General features: G+C 33.9%; 2 protein-coding genes and 1 non-coding gene across 3 annotated transcripts in view; all 3 read left to right on the top strand.

Moving 5' to 3' along the window:
* Positions 1-19,035, top strand: part of LOC149422436 (thioredoxin, mitochondrial-like) — a 289,804-nt gene that overhangs the window by 235,556 nt on the left and 35,213 nt on the right. The gene's annotated exons all lie outside the window — the stretch shown is intronic.
* The window catches only part of Oseg2 (intraflagellar transport protein Oseg2), a 50,832-nt gene that overhangs the window by 30,383 nt on the left and 1,414 nt on the right, over positions 1-19,035 (top strand). The window contains exons 30-34 of the mRNA XM_089633802.1: positions 12,289-12,471; positions 13,120-13,288; positions 15,239-15,376; positions 17,825-17,940; positions 18,858-18,969. Of these exons, the coding sequence (XP_089489928.1) occupies positions 12,289-12,471; positions 13,120-13,288; positions 15,239-15,376; positions 17,825-17,940; positions 18,858-18,969 (718 nt within the window). The remainder of the gene's footprint in view (positions 1-12,288; positions 12,472-13,119; positions 13,289-15,238; positions 15,377-17,824; positions 17,941-18,857; positions 18,970-19,035) is intronic.
* Positions 7,638-7,709, top strand: TRNAT-GGU (transfer RNA threonine (anticodon GGU)). The gene has a single exon. It is a non-coding gene; the product is annotated as a tRNA-Thr (tRNA).

Genomic DNA, 19,035 nt, shown 5'->3' with positions numbered 1-19,035 from the left:
CATTTCATATCTAGCCTGAAGTGACGACATTTCATAACTAGACTAAAATGGCGACCGTGTTCGACGTATTCTGCGTTTTATTCCTAGCCGTTAGTGGCGACCGGAAACGACCTATTCTGCATTTCACGTTTAGCCTGAAGTGGTGACCGTGAAGGGTACAATGTTGCCGGTTCGTTTCAACTCGCGGTGGCTGGTTATTTGCGACGTTGCAGCACATGTTTTGCCAGTGGTCTCGAATGTCTTACTATTTCAAATGTATCTATTTTCAATTTAATACCGAGTATTGACGTCTGTACGTTTTAGAGTTTATTTGGCGACCAATCATTTTAGTGTCTTGTCTACATACAGTATTGATTACTGTCGATACAATGAAAGCAACTCGTTCTAAATAGAAGTTAAAAAGCACAAATAGAAATTTAGAATGTGGGTATGGGTAGCACTTCCCTGGAAACCATTTAAAGACCAACATCCCTGACATAGGTCACACCAAGTGGTTGGCTACGTTTCGTGACTTAGAAGGTGTGTCCGTTTTCATGGGATAATGTTTGCCCAGGTCTTGGTGGTGGGTGCGATGACCGTTTACAACCGGTTACCGCGGTCAGGGCCGCTCGGTAATGCCGGGGCCTGACCCTCAGACTGACGACTGAGGGTGTGCTGCCTGCCCCATCAACTAGTTGGGCAACTGTTGTGCCGGTTCGTGACCGAAGCGGACCCAGCAACAGCGTTCGGGGACATTTGGGGTGACCTCTCCTGCCGGATTCTCCCGGCTCATCGCCTTGCACCGCAATGGGTGGGTTGGGTTCATACCATCCATCACTACTGTCCACTGTGATCCCTAGTTTACTACACACTCCTCATACCCTTATCTTCCCAGACCTTCCTTTCCCTTCATAACATTGCAGAAAAATATACAAATAAGAAAACAATTAATTGGTGAACATTAAACAAACAACCATAAGGAACTCCAGTCCATTATTTTTATATTTTATTATTAGTAATGACATTCTGACTTAAATTACAGCATTTCAATTTTATGGTATCACCTTTTTTTTATTCATTTTATTAAAATCTAATTTTAAAAAAATCTAATTTCAATTTCTCTACAAAGTCTCACATGGCGTCTCCAATAATACTAAACAATAGGTACGCCTGTACCTAACAACTGTCTTCACAATGCAATCACCTTTCTGAATGCTCCTGGCTATACTTGCAAGTATCTCAGATTTAAAGTAAAATACACAATGATCATACAAACAAAAATAAACACAACCTTTACATTGACATGTCGGCGGAAAACAAAATTCTTATTATTAATTTATAAATAGAAATAGCATACTAGGGTTGTACTGTAATTATTTGTCATAAAGTCACAAGTAATAAACTAGTTTTTTCGATCTTTTTATTGTTTTTGTAAATCAAAATCGCATTCCAGGTTGTACTCCTAAGGGTAAGGCTCATTAACAATTTATTAGTATGTAATTTTATTTGAATAAATGTTAAAAATATAAAAATTGATTATTTTTTCGGCATGGAACGCATTGTTGTATTTGACATTGTTTTATATGGGAAAAATTATTTCGCAACGAGTGTTTCACATAACGAGTAAAATTCTGGAACGAATTAGTCTCGTTGTGAGAGGTTCCACTGTATTTAAATAACTACCCTTTACAAAATAGTTTTATATTTATTTATTTACTTATTAATTGACGCCTTGAAGGCTTTTACATGAATACAAGTTTACAAGGATACTTTTTCAGGATCACAATATTAAGTGTATATAATTTAGAACATAACACTTGTTTAATTTACGTATAAATGACATGGAACGTAATATTAGTCATTCTTGTTTCTTATTTTACGTAGATGACATGAAATTATATAAATGCATTGACTCCGTAGATGACTGCAACCAGTTACAAGAAGACATTAACAAAATTGAACAATATTGCGAAAACAATCAACTATCTTCTAAACATAAACAAATGTAATGTTATTACCTTTTCACGTAAAAAACATCCAATTAATTATACTTACAAATTGAACCTTGTACCCCTACAACGGGTAGAAACAATCAGATCTCTTGGATTAATACTACATTCTAAAATTAGTTATTTAAGGATCATATTGAAAATATTTTAGAAAAAGCTTATAAAGAAATGGTCTTTATTATAAGCATAGCAAAGCCTTTCCCCGTAGCACACACCCTAATTATCAGTTTCAGTGCCGGCAACCGGGGCGTTTATTTAAGGTTGGTTCTGTACAGATGTTTTTTTTTTCATTACCCTCCTCACTAGACATAGTCTGTTCTGAGGCTGGTAATTAACAATTTATATATAAACCAAATGTTTAGTAAAAAATAGTAAAATAAAAATAATAAGAAAAAATTGGAGTAAAAAAATGAGTAATGTACAAAAATAGAAAAATAAGTGTAGTACTATATGTGTTGAAAAATTATGTATAAAAATATGAAATGAGTATTTCGAATTATAATTAATTGTAAAATTTTGTAATTTTGTTAGAATTTGTGTGCAGTATGGTTTGTAAAATGCATTAGATGTTTAGAATATTTCTAATATCTGTTCTTTGTTTTACCATCAACCAGTTTACAAATCTTTTGAACACCCAATTCAAATTATTTGGTAAGACGTAAGTTTTAGTTTGGGTTAGGAACATGTTGAATATGTGAGGAGCCAGGTAAGATTCGTGTCTTTTAGCGAAATTTGATTTGATATACGGTACTTGTAATTGTTTGTGTGTAATTGCTCTCGTGTTTTGCTAGTGAGTTATGTGATTCGGTAATTTTTTTATGCAGTTTTTGTAGATGATCTTCTTTATAAACAGTTTATTTATGTCAAATAAGTTATTTTCAATCATTAGCTGTTCTGTCGGATGTTTATAAGGCTTTCTAAACATAATTCGAATTATTGATTTATGATTAATTTTAAGGGATTTGAGATGAGTGTCTGCTGCTACTCCCCATACTGAAATACCATACATTAGAATACTTTGACAAAGTGCAAAGTATATATTTTTTAGCTGATTTAATGACATAAAATATTTCGTTTTGTTTGTATTGTTTTTGTTTTGAAGATGTATGATAGTTTCCGGATTTTTTTTGTTATTGGGTTAATTTGGAGATCCCATTTTAGATTATGGTCAACAGTTAAGCCGAGATATTTGATATTATCCGCATAATCTATTTTGTCACAAGTACAGCATGTGTTATTTGTAGAAGTATTGGTGCAGGGGTGAAGATGGAATTGTGGGCGACTGTCTGGCTGACCAGCTTTTGTTTTACTAAAAGTCAAGTATTTTGTTTTAGAAATGTTGAGTGTAAGAAGATTATTCATTAGCCATTTATTTATTTCAGTCATCCCTGCTTCTGTGTTTTTGTAGACATTTTCCCATGATTGTGCTTTGAATAAAATTACAGTGTCATCTGCGTAACTGATTACTTTGTACTCTATTTTTCCAAGGTTTATCTCAGTTAGACTATTTATGTAGATGAGAAAAAGTATGGGAACCAAGACGCTGCTTTGCGGTACTCCATACCTGTTACCTACCTTGTCACTTTCGTGTTTATTGATTTTTACTATTTGTTGTCTATTTTCAATGTAGTTGATGAACCATTTTAGTGGTGGACCGGTTATGCCGATATTTTTGAGTTTTTGGTATAGTGATTTATGTGAGATGGTGTCGAAAGCTTTTGCTAGGTCTAAGAAAGCCCCTACCACCTTTGACCCGCCATCATAAGTTTTTGACTATGTAAGTAGTTAGTTCCGATAAGGCGTCTTCTGTTCCCATTTTCGCTTGAAACCCGAATTGGCTGTTTGAGATCAGTTTGTGTTGATCAAGGTATGCGAGCAATCTTTTTTTCATAGTTTTTTCTAGTAGTTTGGATAGTGAATTGTGTTATAAATGTCATATGTAAGGTCACAACTTGAGTTCACCGCAGTCATTTGGAATCGAAAATATCCAAAACAAATTTATAAAACACCTATCGTATCGCTTTAGTGATCATCGGTTTGACCCTATCGCTTTATATAAACGCAGAAAAATCTATGATGCTTTATTCTTTTACAAAATCGTGAACTGTCTTGTTGATTCATCATATCTGTTAGAAAAGATTGCATTTCGTTGCCCCAAACAAAACACCAGATCGAACGATTTATTTAGAATACCTCACTGTAAATCCAAATACGCGCAAAACTCTATAATAGGACGTATCTGTGAAAATTATAATACCTTACGAGATTTTCAACTTAAAATCAAATAAATTGCAACTCACTAAATTAATAATTAATAGCTAAAAACACTTTTACTTTTGGGAAAATTATACTATTACTTCCGTAGTTTGTTTTATTATTTTCAATTAGTACCTACCTATAACCATGCGAAAACTGTATCTATTTTTAATATTATGTACTTCTTTAACATTTCATGGAATTTAATTGGTCTATAACATATTCATGTTTATTGTTATATTTCACTGTACGACTATAAGTTTCCTAAATAAATTTAAATAAAAACAAATTTAAAAAAAATAAGTTGAAAATTAAAAGTAGATACAATATAAGTTGGTACAGAGTAAAACAAAAATAATAATATAAAAGATATTGAACATGACGTTAGCAATATAAATATTTTTTTCGGAAGATGCACATTTAATTTTATTATGGTTCGGACGGTGATATAGCGGGTGGGACTTCAACACTTCTAATTTTAAGCTGCCATATAATGTTGGAGATTTATTGCTTTCCCTACTTGAGATAGACAATAGATAAGGGCTTCAGTAGGTAGTTTACCTAACACTCAAAAACAAGTCCTAAAAATGTAATTTACAATGCAACATTAATTTAGAATTTCATAATATAGTTGTAAGACACCGTGTTTATAAATATACCATGCCAAAAATATTACTGTATTTTACAATATAAGGCTATGATATTATTTGTGAACATGTGAGGAAATAATATATGTTTTTATGCTACTTTTAAAAAATAAATGACGAATAAATATAATTCTTATGACAAAAACTATTTGGAATAGGAATTGTCGCATTCCGGAAAGAACAGATGCCTAACTGAGTTTTGCAAATATTTTTGTATTTATTATTGTGACGGCTGTTTCGGGGTTCAAGTACTTATAAAACTTCAGTTACGCCACACGAAGGCAACTTATTTATATGATTTTATTTACCCCTTCAGTATTCTTATTTGTATGATGTTTTGGTGTTTTATTAACACACTTTGATCGGGTTATTTTTTCGCCGGCAGACCGCTGAAAATGGGCGAAAATAAAGGTCCCGCGCGAGTTTCTTTAATTTGTTTTAAATCGCTATATCTTCGAAAATAATGGAAATATTTTAATAAAATTTTCTACATACTAACTCAGCATACCCAAGCTATAAAATTTCTAGCCGAAAACCAAGTATTATTTCTAATGCAACTTAATAAATCGAAAACAAAGTCATTGTTGGGTCATTAGGGTTCAATTTTTAAAGTATAAACTAGGTTTCAATTTTATAAAATTACAAATTTTTTCGTAGGAAGCAATCACTTTGTGGTTAGACATTATATATTAAATCAAATAAAACACTTTGTTTATTAACCACGACTTTTTTATTATTACATCTAGGTACCGGTTTCGCTACAGTCGAGCTTCATCAGGATGTGAAATATAACTGTTATATTTCACATCCTGATGAAGCTCGACTGTAGCGAAACCGGTAGATGTAATAATAAAAAAGTCGTGGTTAATAAACAAAGTGTTTTATTTGATTTAAAATTACAAATTATTATATTTTCACCAAGCCCAAATCATTATAAAAACAAAAACAATTGCCACATCACTAGTATTGTCAGAGTAACACATTATTACCCATTCAAATACCACGTGTGCAATTGCCACCCAAAAAACCATCGGAACATGCTAATAATATTGGTTATTTTATAAAATGAAATTTAAAATAATCTCCTCAGAACACAACCGTAGGACAATTTGCTTTTTAAAAACTGGCATGTAAATATTTATTATGGTCCGCCTAACTGTGTTCGCCGATACCTGCTTTTGTTAGATGCGCCAGACACTCAGTAGTTGAGTGGGTGCGGAACCGAGATAGAGAGATTTGTTTCGAGTTTCAGGGACATAAAAACTCTCGTTCCAGGAATTGAACTATTATAATAACAGAATATGTTATCTAAATTACTTATTTCGTTGTACTTCAAACGCAATACCTATCAAGTGTCAGGTGTTCAATAATATAGGTCATTTGACGCCCGAGAAAGACATGGCACGATCAAGTGAATCAGATACTCGAGTCGGGCCATGTCAAGAGTCAGAATAATAGAAGAGTATGTATGAGACGATGTATGAATGTAAATGAGGCAAGGAGTGTGTGCCAAGACCGAGTTGTTTGGAGGTCCGTCCTCTCTGCCTACCCCTGCGGGGAAACGGCGTGATGGTTAGTTAGTTAGTTAGTTAGTTAGTTAGTTGAAATATCGATGTACACAAAAGATTCCAAGATAAATACTAAAAAAAGACTTGCATTACAATTTGATAATTACGTACGTATAGTTGGAACCTTTACAGAGAGATTGGTATATAATATTCATATAAAAACATCGGATAATTTCTTCTTTTCTGCCATTGAAATGAGGCGGGCGCAGAAGGTAGAAATACCCTTCCGACGTTAAGCATCAATCGACCGAACGCGAACGGGTAGAACTACCCTTCCCGATTAAAGTCTGTTAAGCTAGCTTGGAATGGCTTTAGCTGTGTTTGGTGACCAGAACTGAATATCCTGGTACTTCCCCACCTTCCTCTTCCTCGTCTCATTCCCCTCACCTACCTTCAGTCTCACAACATTCCCCGATTGGGGATAGGCCATAGTCTCACTGACTCCAGACGGGAGCGATTGAGACTCTTGTGTGGTATTCAATTAAAAAATGTACTGATAGACGCAAAAATTAGAAGAACAAAATAATATAACTGGAAGTGGGTGTACAAGCGTCCTGAGGGGTTTTACATGTAGGTAGTACAATATTAACATCACAGAAAGTTTTAAAACAAAATAAAGTTAGTAATAATAAAAATAAAACTATATTAGATAAAAAAATACAACAAACAAAAATTAAAATAAGACAGCAAACAGAGAGGTTATTAATTTTCTTTTGAATTAACTTAATGTTTATAAGGTAAGGTTTATGCATAGCAAAAAGGATTACAAATTATTATAAGCAATAATTGTTGTAAGGCTGCGATTACACTTGGAAGTTTTTTTTACGTTAAGTGAGTTAAGGCAAAATTATCTATAAAGTGAAACGTCACCTATAAAGTGACATGCTGCCAATGGGACTCGAACCCACGGCCTTCTGATTACCGGTCAGCAGCTCTACTTCTGAGCTACGGCGGCTTATCCGCCAAATTAGTCAATGTGTACTTAGTGTTCTGCAAGCAAAATTATTGCTTATTAATTTTTTTCTCACCTGAAAAAACCAACTTCATTTTTGTAGGTAAAGGAATTATTACGGTGCTAATTAATTTAATTAATTAATCAATCAATGGTGCTAATTCTCCCACTTAAGGGCGTCGAGATATGTCTTGATTAATTGACTAATTTGGTGGGTATTAAATAAGCCGCCATAGTTCAGTGGTAGAGCTGCCGACCGGTAATCAGAAGGCCGTGGGTTCGAGTCCCATTGGTGGCATGTATTTTTTCTCGAGATTTTTCAATTTGTAAGTTTTTTCTCTTACAATAATATTGCTTATAATAATTTGTAACCGAGAGGTTTACAAAAATCTTCTTTAATCATGGTTATTATCGATTAAACTTGATTAATCTTAGTTTATCTTGGTTTATCTAAGTTAATCTTGGTTAATGTTTTGGTAGTCTTAGTTAATAATATGGGTATTCTTTGTTAGTAGCCTCCATACTCAAAAACTATATACAAAAAACAAATATTAATATAAGTACACTGATGCTCGAACTCTGAATTTTGTAAAATAAATGGTTTAGCAACCTAACTTTTACTATTGTCTAATTACCTTGTCATAGTTACCTAAGATTATTTTTGAGAAATAGTTCTTTGCTAATTAGCGCCATGCACTAGTCACCAAACCTGCTGGAGTGTTATTTATTTATGCGACAATTTTTGTTTCCATTTTTAATTTTGTACCTATTCATGTATGGGATTTCAGCACTGTGCAATGCCGCGTACAGTTCAGACTTAATGAATCCACCCATAAGCGACACTTTGAACTTAAACTCTTGTCTCTAACTGCTCAAGGAAAACCTCCCCTCTGCAGGTGTAAAACACTCAGCCAACCTCCAATCATACAGATGAGGTTAAAGAAATATCCGAAGAAAGAGTTGAGACTTTAATTAGGTAGGTAGGCAGCTGGGCACCTGCCCTACCTAGGTACATTGAAAAAAATTGAAAAATCGTCATACATATCGTGCAATACTTAGTTTTAATAAAGTAGTGCGTATCTCTATTTGATAGCCTATTACTCTTGGAATGCTTCGACATTTACGTGCCTGAAAACTTGAGCAGTAGGTAGTCGTCATCATGACACGAATTGTTCAAGATACCAAACTGCAGAATAGATTTTCAAGCATAGCATAGCATAGCATGACAATAGGAATTGTTCTATTGAATAATATTGTAAAAACAGTATATATATTTAATAACTCTAAATAACCTCAAAACTTGGTTCGTATACCTACCTGTATTCCCTAATATGTTTATTGTTATACATGAGAAATATTTTACGTATGCAAATTGCATGGTGTAAATATCTACTGATTAATCTATTGATCAATACATTAATTTAGTAATTGTGGAATGATTTGCCGGCCTCTGTTTTTCCTCCCTCATGCATCATGGGTCTCTTTAATACCCATGTACAGTCTGTACAGTCTTTCCTCTCCTCAAAAAGACATGTTCAGGCCCAGAAGTAAATTATATTCCTCAGGGCCTCAATGTAAAAAATGGGTTTAAGTAAAGTAAACATTTTTTTCCTGCAATAAGTTATATCTTAGGCCCTTGAGGTAGTTTTTCACAAAAACGACACTCTACAAATAATCAAAATATTTTTTTACTAGGTATGTAGTTCCTACGTGCTCAAGTGTGAACAGTGTACACTGAGTGCATAATAATATTCGGATAATATTTAGAGCATCGTATTTTGAAAAATCACCTCATGGGCGCTGAAACTATGGTATGGTGATACTATGGCATATCCTTACAACGACACCCTTCGAGGATTTTCAGGATTAGCATAACTGATGAATTAGCAAGTCACTTGCCCCAGGACTTGTTGAAATTACAACTAGCTTATGGCAGGATTATTCGTTTATTATATCTTAAAATATCACGTGACATTAATATTTTTTCAAAGACAGACCATTTATTTCATCTTATGTTGTTTTTTTTAAATGCCACACAATAAAGTCTTTTACAAATTTAGGTACGTTATTATAGGTAAGTTGTGCAAAGTAGTATGACAAGTTTAAAGTACATAATATAATAATAACTGTGTAAAAGAAGTACATAAAAGATAAAATATGATACGTAAAAGATAGATATAATAGTACAATATTCTTTAAGTGGCAAGTTGAAATCTGGGTAGCCGGTAGAGTCTACGAAGATTCATGTTATTTATGATGATAGAGAAATTACTATAAGCATTCCAGCTATTCTTTGAACACGTATCCTCAGTGATTTTTATATATTATTATAAAAAAGTGTTATTACACATAATAAATAAATAAAACAATTTGTTGAGCACGAGACCACAAAAAAATTAAAGAAAAGCTAATAATCATGCGACAGATATAAATATATTAGGAAGATGGCCAACTATATAACAGATGGATAACTTTTTTTTCAAAATAAATGCAAAATATATTATTATTCGTCAGCATAATTCACATCGAATGACGTTATATGATAATAACAGGATATTATTGTAGTACTTATATTATGTAATCAATACATTTATCTTAATAATCTATGGCTTGTCATTGAAGTAAAATCATGTATTATTTCATAGTGCTTTCACACAAACAAAAGTATTGAAATCCGTAAGTCTAAACTTAAACTTTAGGTTGCACAGTTTACACCCGCGCTGTGCAAGCGGGTTCCTTTCAGAGCATCGGACCATCATAATATGATTATTTGCCGGAAATTAAAACAAAAATTATGTCCTAAATGAAAAAAAATAATTGATTATTGACAGTAGATGTAATATGGACGATGGTCCCTTTACTTAATCAATTGTTTATGTAATTTTCCTTAAACTAACTCAACTCTTTTTCTTGTTAGAATGGTAGAATAGAGTCATAAAATAGGTACATAATATTCGTGATAATTACTAATATCAGTGAACGAAATCGTTTTATCTAAAATCAGAAAAAATTGCAATCGCCCAACAAACATTTGGTAGGGCGCTAATGTCAGATGTTGTTAGCTTTGACGAAACAGATTCCAATAAATATAAGGGGGATCAATCAAATTAATAATAATATGACCATTCCGTGATAATTTTATCCAACTCAGTTCTATCTAAACAATAACTTGTTTATTTACGGTGATAAGTTTATTGTTCGCCAAAAAAGTTGAGAAAATTATTAGTTTACTAATACGGATTTTGTGTTGTTTAGATATATAGAGAGATTATCTTGCCTTTATCGCGAGACTAATTTTAAAAGGGTTCCCAGATTTTAAAATAAAATTTTGAAACATATTTATATTAGATTAGCCGGGCTTTACACACAATTTTTAGAATTCGGATGTAGGTAGTAATTTTTATTTTATTCTTATCGTCAAGTATGCAAAATTTCATCAACATCGCAATAAAACTGTAGATTTGTATAAAAAACCAAACCAAACATCTTTATATATTATGCATGTAGATAGATATAAAGCTGATGATCCGGCCTTGCCCGGCTTTATGAAATTATTTCGAAAAGTGGCCCTGTCCCAATGTTTTTGTTTTTGTCGAATGTTTTGAAAACATTTTGTCGCTGGAGACCTGACTTGAGATGACCGCCGCTAACTATGAAATTTGGCAAAATTTCGTTGTTGTTTCTAAGCATAGAAAAATAATTAATTTTCTACCAATCTTACGGTTTCACTGTCAGTGAATTCAATTCATTTGGCTAATACCATTTGTTCCCACCCAGTCAAGGCCTGGCTGGTTTCATTGGCCGGCTAAGTCCTCCATCACTGAATAAGCAACCAACATCTGCCGCTTATAATGACGGTTGGTGACAAATATAACGCTAGAGCCAAAGCGGTTCGTTAAAATACAAGCCAAAATCGATAGTTAATTTTGACAGACGTGAAGAGAGATAATTACGTTATTTTCTGTTATTTCTAATATAAAATGTATCATAAAATCGTCCACCATTTTGAATTTTCGGAATGCTATTCTTTTAAAATTAAATTTGCATCATCCTAGACAAGCAAATTAAATTAATGTATTATGTCGTCAAATTAACCTTTGTTTGTATGGACTCGTCTTTTCAATGACAGCGTATCGTTCTATACATAGGATATACACCGGTGCCAAATCAAGACCAAATTAAAAGGATTCTGAAAGCATCGGAATATAAACGTATGGCATACGGGAATATACGGAAGTCGTTAAATGTTCGTAATGAACGGACGCCTTATTAAAAACGTAATGTACTGTGATATTCGTAAGATATATGCGGTTACCAAAAGGGCAGCAATATGAGAGGGTGTCCAAAAGACTCTAAAATGTATGTACCTTGCAAAAATATGAATACCCTTAAAACACGATTTATGGCAAATTCTGTTACGATCACTTTATTCTATAACTATATATAAGTGAACATTCACAGCGTTTTTGTTTCTAAACCTACCATAAGCGGTGGTAGTCAAAAGGATGCGAAGTGAAAGGTCGCCACATCGGTAGCGGGATTTATATATATATATATATATAAAAATTATACTACCTGATATATGTTTATAATTAAATTCATATGTTACTTTGTTGTAATATTAATTTCTTATAATTAAATTATAATATGTAAATGACATCCTCGTCACGGGAGATCCCAGTGAGGATATCATTATCTCTATATTGTTACTAAGAAAAGAAGACAATAAATCATTATTATCATATCATATCATATCCCACTATCCCACTGCTCCCGGATATATATTTTTTTTTACGAAATTTTAACTAAAATGAGAAAATTTTGTTTATTATTGTGATTTAATAATTTACATGTATGTATTACTTTACCTTTTGCAGAATCCAGATGGTACCATGGTTGGGGGGGTATGCTCCGCCGTGTGGGTGCTGTCCCGCTGGGGCTCCGGGGGCTCGCCCGGGGGCCCCACGGCCCTGGCTGCTCCACTGCTTGCGCGGGCCTCTGCCCTGTCCAAGGCTCCCTTCTCTGTACTAAAGGACCTGCGTAATGTGCTGCACACCATGGTGAGATTGTAATACAACAGTAGTATGCAGAATTGTTGCCTCCAACACCTATGATCTTCCTTTTTGTGCAATGTTTTATAGATTTTTTTTTGTGGGTTCTACAAAATTTTTACTGTTTAAATTAATAATTAACGAAATTTAAAATAAAACGTAAGGAATCTTGCCTTGTAGTGTTTTTTAATGTTAAATGGATAAAAAATACACCTCCTTACCAGTCTTATTACTTATAACAGGATGGGAAAGCAGTGGGTCTCCTTAACTGTTAAATGGATGTTTGAGAGCTCCGTAGCTCGTGATGAAAATGGTTTGCAAGCTGTGAATAGTTCCATTGACCTAGAAATTCCAGGCTGGAAAAATTCATGACACCAGAGATCACAGTTTGCGAGATTTTGTGAGACACCAAAACAAATTTTCTGCTTGGTAGTGCAGAGGTAAATCTCACAGCATAATAAATTTAACATGCAGCAGAAAATCACTAGATGTGTGATCTGATAAATATTGCCGTCACCAAAAGTTTGATCAATTTTATCTGAAGTAACGGAAAATTGGCCTTTGCAAATTACTTGGGCACACCATACAAATGTATTTGAAATGATGTATCTTATAAAATAATTTTATTTAAACTCTCAATTTATTTTTCTTTTGCAGTTTATAAACGCTGGCAACGATGTGGATACAAATGTGGAGCACTGCATTGAGACAGCGTCTCTGCTATGCGTGCGTGAAGCGTGCCGTCACTCCGCCACTCTGCGGCCCCTTGCGCTGCGAGCCGCCACCGCCCTGCTGAGGCACACAGACATTGTGGCCGCTGACAATGGTTATTCATCAGCCATAAATATATTATTATCTACTTATAAGCCAATAACATTAAGACTTCTTTAAAACTCGCTGGCACTAAGCTGTATTGAAGTCAAACTGACTTTTATGAGTAAGGAATTAGCAAATTGGTGAAATATTATATGACTTTATAATGGCGATTATGATGCGAATGCGAATTTGCGAGGTATATTGCATACCCGAAGTGTCCGGATTCACCTTGTTCGAGTGGTGAAACTAGACGGTTATGAAATAGATAAAATGGACACTAAATAACAAACAAAAATTTAATTTTTAATTTTATAAATAGAGAAAGGGGGTTAACCTTTACTTATCTGTGGTGTGTATTTAATACACATTGCTTCTTATTAGAAGTTATTACTTTAATAACTCTATAAATATAATAAATTCTGGGTTCAGATTTTAGGTATTCCTCCGTTATACATTTATGCACTGAATTAAAAAATAATATTTTACATAGTTTTCAAATTCAATTAAAAATCGGAAACAAATACACCAATACAGTCAACCGTGTGATACTGCGACGGCACAGCTCTGTGTGTGCCAGCCGCCAGCCAGTCGGATGCGGACCGTCGTTAGATGTAGACCCCTCGCACGTTTTTTTAGCATCTGCCGATGGTTTTTTCATGTTTTCAGCAATTAAATTACAATTATTATCACTTTTGATATAAAATATAATAAACATAAGCGATTAGCTATGAATATTCATATTTTTCCGATATTAAATCGCATATTTTGAGATGTGTATTGACTACACAGCACCGGAACACGTGGATTTTTTTAGCACAGTAAGGGAAAGGTTAACAAAATTAAGAAATAAATAAATATAGCTAAAAAATACTGGATAATTGAATAACTTTGCTTTTCCCGGGTCAAAAAGAAAAAAAATACTTGTTTATTGAATAACTTTACTTTTCCCAGGTCAAAAAGAAAAAAAATACTGGTTTATTGAATAACATTACTTTTCCCGGGTCAAAAAGAAAAAGATTCATTGTATTTTTTTAACTCTTCAGGCTAATTTGTTCGCTTTTGGGAACAACTTATATGGTTTCATAGAAATTGCTGTATCTCCCTTACTGTGATGGTGAGAAATACGATCTAAACGGTCTTAGAAAGAGAAAATACCATGCTTTATATTCAACTGTAGAAATTAACCACAGAAAAATTAAAAACTGCGACCTGCAAATGAAACCTAAGGTTCCGAATGTATTTAAAAAAAAGTTATGAAACTTTGTGAATTTTGAATGAATTATTTTTATATGGAGTGAGGTGACAATAATGTTTGAAATACATTTATTCATTATCAGTAATTTTAATTTTCCTGCGTTCAGAAATATTAATTTCCGACCTTCTATCAAAATATGGCAGAGGTCTGAGGAGTTAATACAGTAATCTGCTGCTTGATTATTACTACAATCTGTTGTTATATTTACTAGTTGAAAGTACAAAATCAAGCTCTATAATTTTCCAGTATTCGTATGTCAATTTCAGTAGTCCGCCGTGTGCCTAGACTCGTGCGCTAAGCTTTTTATACCGATGGGTTGGGTTGTCCTACTCTTACACACTCAGTTAGTATACCGCCGTCTAGCTTTCTCTCGCTGATCATTTTACCAGTAACCAGGGTTAATTATTATTGTTTTAGGAAATCTCGGTTAATCATCTGTGTATTATAGCAACTGTCACATGAGTTTCTGTTCGTTTCATTCTGCCACTTCTTTTTGTTTCAATAAGTTTACAAAATCAAGTAAGCATAAATATGACTCAAAAAAATGATAATTTTACAAAAGATCGATGGCGGTGTTTGTCTTTACAAAATATCTGTTTAGCATATTCTGTAAGTGTTCACTACAATCCACCGATTTCACTAATTGGACACTTTCCCAGTTTTTGAGGTGGCAGATAGTTAGAGAGTACTGTCTTCAATTTCCAGCATTCTACGAGGCGGGCATGCTTTTGCGCGAGGCAGAGCGTGAGGGAGAGGCCCTCGTGATGCTGAACCGATACTTGGACCTGGCTGAAGCAGCCGACGGAGATGGTGGAGACGCTGCTCTGGACCATGCTGATTTTGGTAAACATTAACTAACTACCTAACCATCACGCTGATTCTTCGCAAGGGTTGTAACAGAGAGACCGCCACACAACTTTGTCTCGCTTCACGTGCGTGTGGTTATAGTTCTTGAATGCTACAAATAGATTGAAGTTGAATCTGTCTGAAAGACTGAGGTTCTCTGATCCGCCACAAGCAGATATCAGCATAACATTGATAACTCCAATATTTCAGGAAGTGACATTACTCCAAAGACGTATGTTAAACTACTGGGTGTCAATCTGGATGCAGAAGTTTCTCTGGACGGATAACACTGGTTAAAAAAATGTACTGGAATTCCTTATTGAAAAGTGGGAATTTTCAAAAAAAATTTAAAGCCTGACACTCCGAAAGCGTACTCACCAAACTTAGTATCTAATAAGCGATTGGTTCCTTCAACCTTCCGATAGCTGATGGCGTCATCAGCGTTGCTGACCTAAGAGTTGACTGTTGCGAATTGGGTATTTTCTGGAATACACAGTTCCGGTAAGTAAATTGGAGCCATTCCGTTAATAATTTAAATACCACAGAATGAAACTTGATTCTTTCATGACTTTTGCCGCAGCATTGAAAACTGATGCAGTTAATTGTTTGGGTAAACTTGCATATATTCCGTTGCAATAATCTAAACATGAAACAACATTCGAATTGACTAGTTATTTACACCGATTTATTTGAAAGAACTACTGTCCTGTTTACTTCAGTTTAAGAGAAAAATCATCATCCAGGTTGCCACCCAATAGTTTGACACATCTCTGCAGTGATATCATTTCCTGAAATATTTATTTATTATTTATTAACGCCCTATCGGGCTTTTACATAGTAAGTTGACAGTATATGTATATAAGTGTAACATGTACATGGATAAATTAGCTAAATATAATTTACTCATAAGGTAATTAGAAAATAATATGGTAAAGTAAATCAAAGTATGAAGGCAAGACCTTTTTTTAAAGCTAATAAATATTACAAGTTAATAACTAGCAAATAGGTCTAAAATTAGTTGCCTTTTGAAACTCTCAAAGTTATTAACACCAAATATATCGATAAGTTTACAATATTTGTTTGCAAGGTGATGAATTCTTGGAATTGGTGAATACATAGAGTAGTTAGTATTGAGGTTATTGTTACATTTAAAAGTGTCTATGCTTCGAGTTTGTCTGGCAGGTACATTCATATAAATTAATTCCAATAATTCAGGGCTATCAATGAGAGATTTGATAATTTTGAATAAAAATAATATATCAGTTAGAACTCTTCTATCCGATAGTTTGAGAAGTCTGGTTTCGGTGCGTAAGTTATTATAATTTATAAATTCGATGGAAATATTCATTTTAAAATTGATGTACCGAAGAAATTTATTTTGTACCTTTTCTAAGGCTTGAGAATGGACTTTGTAGAACGGTGACCATACTGTTGAATTATATTCTAATTTACTTCGTACTAATGAGCAATATAAATGTTTTAAAGTTAACACATTTTTAAACTTTGCCCGCATTCTCAAAATAAAACCGAGCATTCTCATTGTATCGCTAGTAGTTTCATCGATGTGTAAGTTAAACTGTAGACTTTCGTGGAATAAGATACCGAGATCTAGAATCTGTGAAACTCGAAGAAGATTAGCGCCATTTGAAATAAGAAAAATGAAGAGGATTTTTACCTTTGTAAAAACTAATAATCTATTGGGGAGTTATCAATGTTATGCTTGACGTGTGCTTGTGCCGGTCTAGAGAAACTCAGTCTTTGACAGATTCAACTTCAATCTAAATTATTATTTTTTTGGTAAACTAATGTTTAAGACAAGATTTTTTATGCATAGCACAAAGGGTAACAATTATTTTTATAAACAATAATTATTAGCCTGAAACACTCATTGAAAATTGAAAAATCTCCCGTAGTCCCGTTGGCGTCATGTATCTTTTATCAGGAGATTTTTCAATGTGGATTAGTGTTTCAGGCTAATAATTATTGCTTATAAAAATAATTCAATCTACATATTCGCATGTCCAGTATAAAATAATGTGCTGAGAAAAGGCCCTCTACAATTCGATTTAATTTAGCAGTAATTGGTTGAAAAGTCCAATTACCGCCTTTTATTATAAAGATAATTTCAACTGCAACCCCTCAGTTTTTAAGAGTACAGACAAGTTGAATCATAGAGTATGGATTGCACAATAGATGACGTGCCCCGCTTGAAAAATACACAAACACTTTACTGAACCTGGACGTTGTAAGTATCGGCCAGTTTATCGCATTTCTGTGCGAGTGGCTATTTCAATTTTTAAGAATAATTTAATAGGGTACAAAAATTCATTAAAAAATGACGAACGTCTATTCTGTTTGGGATTTGAACCCATTAAATTCAGATGTCTTTTCCATGGAGCGATCCCTTCCAGTGTTAACCTTGAATTCTGTCTGCTATATGCGCAGGAGACACTGACTTCCCACAGGAAGTGGTTCTGGGAGGAAGCACCCTGACTCCGCAGGAACATGATGAAGTCAGAGAGTGGGTGCTCGCCATATCACTGGATCAGAACGTCACCCAGGTAATTTTGTTAATTATTCAGCCAACTCTGATATTCTATTCACCAAGTGTTTTATTTCAACAAATCTCAAATACACGAAAAAAGGGTGTCTAAAGAAAAAGCCCATATCTATTACATACTTCAGTGAGTGCGTGCAAGCGTGATGTCTCTGGTTTAAAAGTTCTAACTGCCCAGAGCCAGTAGGACTATGGCACCCCAATTGGAGTATGTTGTGAGGCTGAAGGGAGAAGGATGTGAGGAAGAGGAAGTTTGAGAAGTACCTGCCTATTCAGATCAGGTTTGTAAATATGGCTAAAGCCATCTGAAGCAACATTTCAACTCTGAATGTTGGTCTTTCACTACGGCGATTTTGAGAGTATCTAACACTCTGGAATGTGAGGCAATATATTATGCATTATTTTAATTTAATTATGTCACCCACGTAAATATAAAACTCAAGAATATACTTTTTAACGAAGATGACATTTCACTCAAATGTTTACAAAGAGTAAGGACGGGTTGTTTCGGAGAATTTGAACAATTCATCAAATTTCAACGTTCATTTTCAAGTTCTGTTTTTATTTCAGTTTTGTCAAGCAACTAGCCTACAATGATATAGTAACAGAACTTGAATAGGACTTTCACAGAACCCGAAAATGAATGTTGAAATTTGATGAATTGTTCAAACTCTCCGAAACAACCCGTCCTAAGAATTATTATCATTTATTTTTATTATGTTTTAATTAATTAAGTGGAAATTACAAATGGAGATCCCTGTACCTTTGTATAAGTAAAACCATTTATGAAATATTTTTCTGTCAACAGTCATATTTGACATTGTTAAATTAAGTGATTTATTAATCATTTCCTATTATTTTGTGGGTTAGTAGTCTGTGTTTTCCATTGATATTAATTATACAAATGTTGTCGTTTTGCAGACCTTGCCCCTGGACAAGCGTGGTCTGTACGAGTGCTGCCTGGGACCCGGGGACACGGCCTGTGTCCTCACGGGTTTCCCACTTTCAACTCGCATTGTTCACTTCACCAATGGTAATGCCAAATCTCACAGATACTTTTAAGGACGAGTTGCTTCACAGAATTTGAACAATTCATCAA

Source organism: Hesperophylax consimilis, chromosome 7 (assembly GCF_061612785.1).
Source record: "Hesperophylax consimilis isolate HC1 chromosome 7, BYU_Hcon_1.0, whole genome shotgun sequence".
Lineage (NCBI taxonomy): Eukaryota > Metazoa > Arthropoda > Insecta > Trichoptera > Limnephilidae > Hesperophylax > Hesperophylax consimilis.
This window is presented reverse-complemented; position numbering and strand designations above follow the sequence as displayed.